This window comes from Syngnathus acus, chromosome 12 (genome assembly GCF_901709675.1).
Source record: "Syngnathus acus chromosome 12, fSynAcu1.2, whole genome shotgun sequence".
Classification (NCBI taxonomy): domain Eukaryota; kingdom Metazoa; phylum Chordata; class Actinopteri; order Syngnathiformes; family Syngnathidae; genus Syngnathus; species Syngnathus acus.
In genome coordinates this window covers 898,860-908,938 of record NC_051097.1, presented here as the reverse complement: position 1 = coordinate 908,938, position 10,079 = coordinate 898,860, and the positions used below count along the sequence as shown (strand labels likewise).

Below are 10,079 nucleotides of genomic sequence, written 5' to 3'. Positions count from 1 at the left end.
AAATATACTGTTTCTCTGACCTGACTGGAGAACTTGGCTTGAAGCTTTCGATAGCCTTGCAGACTCTTCAGATCGTCAAGGCTTTTAGCCACAGGAAGTGGCTGACTGTCATGCTCATCCACACAGCTGAAGAAATTGGCTCCAACACTGCCATTGGAGAGGTTCTCTGGAAGTCGGCTGGGACTTTCTAGACCCAAATTACAATCATGCTCTTCTATTGACTCAACGTCTTTTAGTGAGCAGTATCGCTGTGGGCTGTGGAGACATGCTTAGACTCAATGAAGCAGTCATTATTGAATTCACAAGTAATAATAATATTGGTAGGTTGAATTACAGCATTAACATTTTGGTTTGTAACTAGTGCGATGTACTTGTCTTCTCCTACATGCATTTTTCTATTTCTTGTATCCACTGTTGCTGATGAAACAATGTCAATTTCCACTTAAAGGGACTAATAAAGGTCTTAACTGAATTATTCTGAAATTGATGTAGGTTTAATCGTATCCACCTTATTTCTGGGGACTTTTGTGGAGAAACGACTCAGAGAGGAACTTTAGGTCAAATGCTCCCATTGGTTTCAACGGATTTCACTTCACAGACTGGTGTATTTGAACGGTTTTCTACACCCCCTCTTGAGCAATGATTAACCGTCACTGCATTGTAAATTGTCTTGCATTCCTTGGGAGCTTGGTGGTTGTAAAAACAAACGTAAGAAGTTGAATCTGCATGGATTAAAGTTCTCCATTTCCGTCAATGAGAAAAATGACCAGGGAAAATAATTTACGTTGAGGCGATCCAATTAAATCATCAGGTATAAAATTGATGCTACTCTCAACTAATAAAGCAAGCCAGAGCCATGGTGTGAGGCATTCAGAAGTTAATTAGGGTGGGTCAGAAGTCTTGGCAAGAATGGTCTTGTCACCTGTATGACTGACGCCTGATGACGTTTTTGTCCAGATGGTCTGACATTATGTGTGGACAGATATTACTAACGCAGATTTTAAGTCTGGATATATATCACTAATTCAGACATTTTGTGTGGATTCACTTACAGCGGTTTCTTTGGTGTCTCTTGTCACTGCTTATTAACATTACCGTCAGATAATGTCAAGTGGGTAACGCTACGCTACTTTTGCGTACAGTGGTACCTCTTACTTACGAACGCCTATACAGTAATCCCTCGTTTATCACGGGTAATTGGTTCCAAGACCACGATAGGTGCAAATCCGCGATGTAGAGAAAACCTTTTGTTACAATATCCACAAAAGACTTTTATGAACCTTTATTGTATTTTTAAACACTTATTGTACTTTTAAACTCTTTTTTTGTATTTATAAACACTTGTAAACATTTTAAAGTCAAAGTGACTTTCAGAAACATATTTATTTAAATGAATAAGAAAATAAATAAGAGTAAATATATTGTTTCAATATCCACACAAGACTTTTATGAACCTTTTATGACGTGTAAACGTCTCAGGCTCCTCTCTGCTCTTGCGTGCTGGCCGGCTGATGCGTCCCTGCGGCACAGCGCGAGGGTATTTGCACAGGACTTTTGTAATTTTATTTTTATACACTTTATTGTATTTTTAAATACTCTATTGTATTCTAAACACTTTTTTAAACATTTTAAAGAGTAAATGTCACGAATCCACTCTGCTCTCGCTGTGCTGGCCGGCTGACGTGCCGTCCCGGACCAGCGCGAGGGCATCCACACAGGACTTTTATTTTTAGTTTATTTTTAAACACTGTATTGCATTTTTAAATACTTTTGAAATGCAAACGTGTCACGGCTCCGCTCTGCTCTTGCCGTGCTGACCGGCTGATGCGCCCCGACCGGCTAACGCGCCCCCATGGCCGAGCGCGAGGGCATCCGCACAAGACTTTTATAAACTTATTTTTAAACAATTTATTAATGTCACAGCTCCGCTCTGCTGTTGCCGTGCTGGCCGACTGACGCCCAGCGTGAGGGCATCGGTACAAGACTCTTATAATTTTATTTTTAAACACTTTATTGTATTTTTAAACACTTTTTAACATTTTAAAGTGTAAATGTGTCACGGCCCTGCTCTGCTTACGCTGTGCTGACGGGCTGACGCGCCCCCGCGGACCAGTGCGAGGGGATCCGCACAAGACTTTCATAATTTTATTTTTAAACATGTTATTATATTTTTAAACACTTTTTAAACATTTTAAAGTGTAAACGTGTCACGGCTAGTCTGCTGTTATAACAAGTTTTATAATTTCATTTTTAAAAATGTTATTTTACTTTTAAACACTGTTTTGTATTTTTAAACACTTTTTAAACAGCTTTAAAAAGCTTGCTATGCCCTTCTGCTTCGATGACGCACAACGCGAGCTCGCTGACCGGCTTGTCAGCTTGCCTCGTCATCATTCTCTGGCGGCATTCCAGCCCTCCTTGTCTCCTTTAAATTTTGTGTGAGCCCATGTTGCATTTGGTTGTCTTGCCTCGTTTGTGACAAAAGGAAAAGCAAATCAGAGATGCTGCCGATTCTGCTGACGTGAACGAAGTGGAAGAGTGGCTACGTCGCGCGACTGCGGTAGGCTGAGATGCTTTAGCATGGTTAGAATTGCTCTTACAGTTCTAAGCCAATCAGCGGCAAGGATACAGATCAACATGTTCCCACTGGTGTTGTCGTCTCTACCAGCCAATAGTGTGCTGTAAAGTCATATGGGCAGACAAAGCCAAGTAACTCCGCAAAAAGCCGCGATGCACCGAATATATCCGCAATATTTGTTTTCATTAAAACTCGTAATGCACCGAGGCCGCAATAGATGAAGCGCGAAGTGGCGAGGGATTACTGTACTTACGAACTTTTCGAGGTACGAACCGGAGCCTCGCCTTTTTTTGGCATCTACCTCCGAACCAATTTTCAACTTCCAAACTGATGCTAAAATTCGGGGAAAATCTTGTGTTGTTAATATATAAGCCGCACGGGACTATAAACCGCAGGTGTTCTAATGTTTAATTACCGTATTTTTCGGACTAAAAAACGCTTTGGAATATACGTCGCATCAGCCTTAAAATGCACAATAAAGTGAAAAAAAACAGAAGTCGCACCGGAGTATAAGTCGCATTTTGGGGGAAATTTATTCAACAAAATCCAACACCAAGAACAGACATGAACGAGCAACAACAGGCTAAACGATACGGTATGCTAACGTGACATAAACATAAACGAAGAGCTGAGAACGGGCCTGACGTAACATTAACAGTTATCCAAATAACTATAATACAAATAACACCTTCATATCTGTGTCACTCCAAATCATTAAATCTATCATCGTCCTTTATGTAAACAATGCCGCGTGTGTAGCGCGCCGCCGGACTCGTCGTCAGTTGCAGTTCAAATTATTCCACAACCCATATAATGATATATAAATTATATATCAAATAACTACACTGCTCAAAAAATTAAAGGAACAGTTTTTTATCAGTTAGTTGTACTAAGTTCATCTTGTTTTTCCTTTTCAATTACTTCACTGGTTCTTCTATATCAAACAAATTATTTTAGGTGTATTTACCTGACATGTTTCGACACTGATGAAGGCGGAAGAACCCGCCGAAACATGTCAGGTAAATACACCTAAAATAATTTGTTTGATATAGAAGAACCAGTGAAGTAGTTTTTTATCAGGGTATGGCAAGAATTCAAGTTTTCTGATAAGGTTTTGGTCAGGTAGGTGGCAGAGGGGGTTGTTAATCAGTTTCATCTGCATTGGTGTTGATGGAATTAACAACAGGTGCACTAGAGGGGCAACAACGAGATGGTCCCCTAAACAGGACTGGTTTTGCAGGTGGAGGCCATTTCAAGTTCCTCCCTCTTGATCTTTTTTAACAGTTTTTCCACAAGTGTTGGCTTTAGCTAGAGTCATTATCACGACTGGGAGCATGAGGCGATTTCTTAACCCTCCTGAAGTTGCGCAGATTGTCCAACTCCTCCAGGATGGCACATCCATGCGTGCTGTTTCAAGAAGATTTGATGTGTCTCCCAGCACAATCTCCAGAGCATGGAGGAGATTCCAGGAGACAGGCAGTTACTCTAGGAGAGCTGGACAGGGCCGTAGACGGTCCTCATTCCATCAGCAGGACCGATATCTGCTGCTTTGTGCAAGGAGGAACAGGTTGAGCACTGCCCAAGCCCTACAGAATGACCTCCAGCAGGCTACCGGTGTGAATGTCTCTGCCCAAACAGTCAGAAACAGACTTCACAAGGGTGGCCTCAGGGCACGACGTCCTGTAGTGTGCCCTGCGCTCATTGCTCAGCACCGTGGAGCTCGATTGGCATTTGCCATAGAACAGCAGAATTGGGAAGTCCGCCACTGGCGCCCTGTGTTTTTCACAGATGAGAGCAGGTTTACCCTGAGCACCTGTGATAAACGTGAAAGGGTCTGGAGAAGCCAAGGAGAGCGCTATGCTGCCTGCAACAATTTAGGCAAAATGCCTGCCACATAATTTTTTCACTTTGATTTTTGGGGTGTCTATATACTGAGCCCTCTGTAGGCTGAAAACTTTTATTTCCATCAAAAGATGTGGCATCCTTTTGTTCCTGAGACATTAAATTGTCCGTATCAGTATAGATATCCAACTTTTTTTTTTCACCATTGAAATCTGATGTTTTCAAAGTGTTCCTTTAATTTTTTTGAGCAGTGTATTATATAAACAACAATATTATCAAATCATCGGTGTCACTGCAAATCATTAAATCCATCGATCGTCCTTTAGGGAATCAATGTGTGCTGCGCCGCTGACGTCAGACTTGTCTGTTGCAGTTCAAATTATTACACAGATCCATATAATGATATATAAAGTATACAGTCAAACCTTGGTTTTCGACCACAATCTGTTCCAGAAGGCGGTTCGAGAAGTGAATCGTTCGAATTCCAAATCTCTTTTTCCCATTACAAATAATGGAAGAAAATTTAATCCGTTCCAAAACAAAAAACGCCTTTAAGCATTTTTTCACTTGCATATTTTTGTCCGATCGCGCAACTGCAGCGCACCACCGAACGCGCAACCATAGTGCGCCGCCGACCGCGCAATTGCACCGCGCTGGTTGCATTATGGTGACAAAGCCGTCGCTGAAATTTAGAAAATATTTTTAAAGTCCTGATGTACTTTCCAAAATTTAAGTGGACCTCAGTGCACGGGGAGCTTAATTTGGTCCGATCGCGCAACCGCAGCGCGCCGGGCGCTCACTGTCACTCACTGTTGCATTGCTTTCAAAGTCAAAGTCTGCTTTATTGTCAATTTCTTCACATGCCAAGACACACAAAGAAATCGAAATTACGTTCCCACTATCCCACGGTGACAAGACATAGTACACAATATACATACAAGTAAACAACACAAAAAAATAAAAACAAGAAGGCACAAACAATGAACAAATAAGAGTGATGAATAAATAATAAATAAATAAATAAATAAATAATAAACAAATAACATAAATAAGAGGAGAAAAAATGGAGCAAGTGTGCATACAGCAGACAGTCAGAATATAGCGCAAAAAGTACAGGACGCTATGCAGAAGGGGGGAGAGAGTTCAGGATCCTAACAGCCTGGAGTATGAAGCTGTTGGTGAGTCTGGTGGTGCGGGAGCGCAGGCTCGTGTACCTCTTCCCAGAGGGCAGAAGATCAAACAAAGAGTGAGCGGGGTGACTCACATCACTCACAATCGTGGTCGCCTTGCGGGTGAGATGGGAGGTGTAAATGTCCTTCAGGGAGGGGAGTGAAGCACCAATAATCTTACCAGCCGTGTTCACTATGCGCTGCAGGGCCTTCATGTTGTATTCAGTGCAGCTACCACCCCAAACAGCGATACAACTGGAGAGGACGCTCTCAATTGTGCCACGGTAGAATGTAGTCATGACGGCCGGAGGAGCACTTGCTCGCCTGAGTTTCCGCAGGAAGTACAGGCGGCGCTGAGCTTTCTTCGCCAGTGATGCGTTGTTGGTGGACCAGGAGAGATCCTCACTGATGTGCACCCCCAGGAACCTGGTGCTGCTCACTCTCTCCACCACAGCACCGTCGATGGTCAGCGGCAGGTGTTGGGTGTGACCCTTCCGAAAGTCAACAACAATCTCCTTGGTCTTGTTGATGTTCAGCAGGAGGTTGTTGTCCCTGCACCACGTGGTCAGAAGGTCAACCTCCAACCTGTATTGAGTCTCGTCGCCCTTGGTGATGAGACCCACCAGAGTCGTGTCGTCAGAAAATTTCACTATGCGGTTGTTGCTGTAGGTTGCAGTGCAGTCATGCGTCAGCAGGGTGAAGAGCAGCGGACTGAGCACGCAGCCTTGGGGGAACCCCGTGCTCAGCGTGATGCTGGCGGAGATTTTGTCGCCAACACGTACCACCTGAGGCCTCTGACAGAGGAAGTCCAGTAGCCAGTTGCAGAGGTAGGTACTGAGGCCCAGCTTGTCGAGTTTGCAGATGAGTCGTTGTGGCACAATCGTGTTGAAGGCAGAACTGAAGTCCACAAACAGCAATCTCACATACGAGTCCCTTCTCTCCAGGTGGGTGAGGGCCGAGTGGAGGGCAGAGCAGATGGCATCCTCAGAGGACCGTTTGGCTCGGTACGCAAACTGGAAGGGGTCTATGGTGGGGGGGAGAATGGATCTGATGTGCTCCATGGCAAGCCGCTCAAAGCACTTCATGATGATGGGCGTCAGTGCCACGGGGCGGTAGTCATTGAAGCAGGACGGAGCAGGTTTCTTCGGCACAGGTACGATGGTGGCAGCCTTGAAACACGAAGGGACGATGGCCTGCTGCAGGGAAATGTTAAAGATGTCCGTGAAGACACCCGTCAGCTCCCCAGCGCAGTCCTTCAGCGCTCGACCTGGGATGTTGTCAGGGCCTGCCGCCTTACGGGTGTTGATAGCGGCAAGCGCCCTCCTCACGCTATCGGCAGAGAGGCACAGGGGCTGCTCGTGTGGAGGGGGAGGGGTCTTCAGCGGGCAAGTGCTGTTCTGAGCGTCGAAGCGAGCAAAGAAGCGGTTAAGATCGTTGAGCAGACGGACGTCGCCCTCACAGCTCTGCGGCGCGGGCTTGTAGTCCGTGATGGTCTGAATGCCCTGCCAAAGGCTCCGTGCGTCCCTGCTGTCCTTGAATTGGGCGGTAATCTTGCAAGAGAACGCCCTTTTCGCTTCCTTGATGCCCCGGGATAGGTCGGCCCTCGCTGTCCTCAAGCCAGCCTCATCCCCCGCTCTGAAGGCTTTGTCCCTGGCCCTCAGCAACCTGAGGACAGCCCCTGTCAGCCATGGGGGCTTAAGAGCGTCTTTGTGTTTTAGGATGCTTTACAGCTCCCACTTGCTTTCTTTGGAGGCATGATTAGGGGTTAATACAATCCTCAAAGCAACGAAAATACAATAACAACGGAGTCAGTTGGCATCTGGGCCGCGCGGTTGGGTTTTCTCGGGTCCTCTCGGCTCATCTCGTGAGGTTCGACCTCCGAAATTTGATCGACAACCGAAGCAAAAAATTCTCTAATTTTTTGTTCGAATTCTGATTTGTTCGAGAACCGGGACGTTCGAAAACCGAGGTTTGACTGTATATCAAATGCCTATTATATAAACAACAATATTATCAAACAATTGGTGTCACTGCAAGTCATTAAATCTATCGATCGTCCGTTATGGAATCAACGCCACGTGTGCGCCGCGCCGCTGACGTTGGACTCGTCAGTTTCAGTTCAAATTATTCCACAGGCCCATATAATGATATATAAAGTACCGTATTTTTCGGACTAAAAGTCGCTCCAGAATGCACGATAAAGTGAAAAAAACCATATATAAATCGCTCCGGAGTATAAATCGCATTTGGGGGGAAATTTATTCGACAAAATCCAACACCAAGAACAGACATGAACGAGCAACAACAGGCTAAACGATACGTGACATAAACACAAAGAAGAGCTGAGAACGGGCCTGACGTAACATTGACAGTTATCCAAATAACTACGTATAACATAAATAACACCTTTATCAAACCATCTGTGTCACTCCAAATCATTAAATCCATCGATCGTCCTTTATGTCAACAATGCCGGCCGGGTGCGCGCCGCTAACGGCGGTTGCACTTCATAATATTCCACAGGCCCATATAACGATATATAAATTATATATCAAATAACTATTATAAAAGCAATAATATTATCAAACCATCTGTGTCACTCCAAATAATTAAATCCATCGATCGTCCTTCATGTCAACAATGCCGGGTGCGCGCCGCTGACGGCGGTTGCACTTCAAAATATTCCACAGGCCCATATAATTATAAACAATAATTTTATCAAACAATCTCTGTCACTCCAAGTCATTAAATCCCGGGATTGAATCCTTTGTCCTTTATGTAAAACACCGCCGCAGTTGCAGTCCAGATCACAGTAATCCCTTGCTACATCGCGGTTCGTTTATCGCGGATTTTTGAATTTTGAAAATTTGTGAAAAAATTCACACAAGTCGCTCCTGAGTATAAATCGCCCCCCACCCAAACTATGAAAGAAAACGCGACCTATAGTCCGAAAAATACGGTATATATCAAATTCCTATTGTATAAACAATATTATCTAACTATCAAATATTTTAAACCATCTGTGTCACTCCAAATCATTAAATCCATCGATCAAAATCTTCATCCTTTATGTAAACAACGCCGCGTGTGCACTGCGCCGCTGACGTCGGACTCGTCAGTTGCAGTTCAAATTATTCCACAGGCCCATATAATTATAAACAACAATTTTATCAAACAATCTCTATCACTCCAAGTCATTAAATCCCGTGATCGAATCCTTTGTCCTTTATGTAAACAACGGCGCGTGTGCGCCGCTGACGTCAGTTGCAGTTCAAATTACAGTAATCCCTTGCTACATCGCGAACGTTTATTGCGGTTTCACTACATCGCGGATTTTTGAATTTTGAAAATTTGTGAATAATTTCACATATAAAATAAGATAAAATAAGATAATCCTTTATTATTCCCTCAATGGGGAAACTCCCGTGTAAGCAGCAGTACACTTAACATATACACACACACGCATGCGGGGAAGGGGATAAAAGATTTAAAAAAAGTAAGAGATATATATAATTAAAAAAAATATGGACAGTATATACACAATACACAATATACAGTGGAGATAAAGTATTAGATAAAAAATAGTGCAAAAGAAGAAAAAAAACTGTGCAAAAAAAGCAGGTAAAAAGAGTATGAGGTAGACAGACATTGCACATATGATTGCACATACGGTTATTGCACGTTATTATTGCACGTAATTATTGTCCGTTAGCTACAGTCTGATGGCAGCAGGGAGGAAGGACCTGCGATGCCTCTCGGTGGTGCATCGTGAGGCATCGCTCCTGAGTATAAGTCGCCCCCCACCCAAACTATGAAGAAAAAAAACGTGACTTATAGTCCGAAAAATACGGTATCATTTGTAAGAGAATATACACAAAGAGGATTGTCAGGAAAGAGCTGGTTCTTTGGGGACGCATACCTTTCATCAACATAACGTTTATTGACAGAGATGAAAGAGCTCTGCAAACCTACAAACATGCATAAATCTCCGCGATGATCATAATAACTTAATGTGCAGGGAACATAACTAATAATAAATAAAATGGGACCACTTACAGGGGTAAAGTTGGCAATGCGATATGAGCTAAAGCTCTGGAGAAGACATGACCCAGAAACAAAATACTGAAAAGGGTGACGCAACAAGATGTCATCAACAATAGCCCAGTGCCCTCTAGTGGCCGGAGGAAACCTCTACAGTAGATACAGCAGCTTTATTTCCTTTGTTAAGAGAAAAATCAACTGCCTATAACTTAAAAACCCGCATCATATGCATTTCGTTTTTCCCCCATAATGAGGGTTTCTGTATAAAAGCTTACTTTATCCAGAAGGTTCGTCTTGATCTTGTTCTGTCTCTTGTTTGTGTCAATTGTGTGGCACTCTTTGCCTGGCAGACGAATATGCGATCAAGACACCACTTCTCCCCAGTGACCGTATGTCTGGTCAAATATCCCTCCGCCCAGCAAATCAGTGACGCACAACAGCGGTCCGCA

The 10,079-nt window shown here is 43.7% G+C and overlaps 1 protein-coding gene and 1 long non-coding RNA gene across 7 annotated transcripts in view; one reads left to right on the top strand and one right to left on the bottom strand.

Moving 5' to 3' along the window:
* The window catches only part of LOC119131444, a 546,859-nt gene that overhangs the window by 357,722 nt on the left and 179,058 nt on the right, over positions 1-10,079 (top strand). The window lies entirely within an intron of this gene.
* Positions 1-10,079, bottom strand: part of LOC119131388 (DENN domain-containing protein 1A-like) — a 116,154-nt gene that overhangs the window by 2,910 nt on the left and 103,165 nt on the right. For all 6 annotated transcript variants that reach the window (XM_037265795.1, XM_037265797.1, XM_037265799.1 and 3 more), the window contains one exon: positions 21-255. In XM_037265795.1, coding sequence (XP_037121690.1) covers positions 21-255 — 235 coding nt within the window. The remainder of the gene's footprint in view (positions 1-20; positions 256-10,079) is intronic.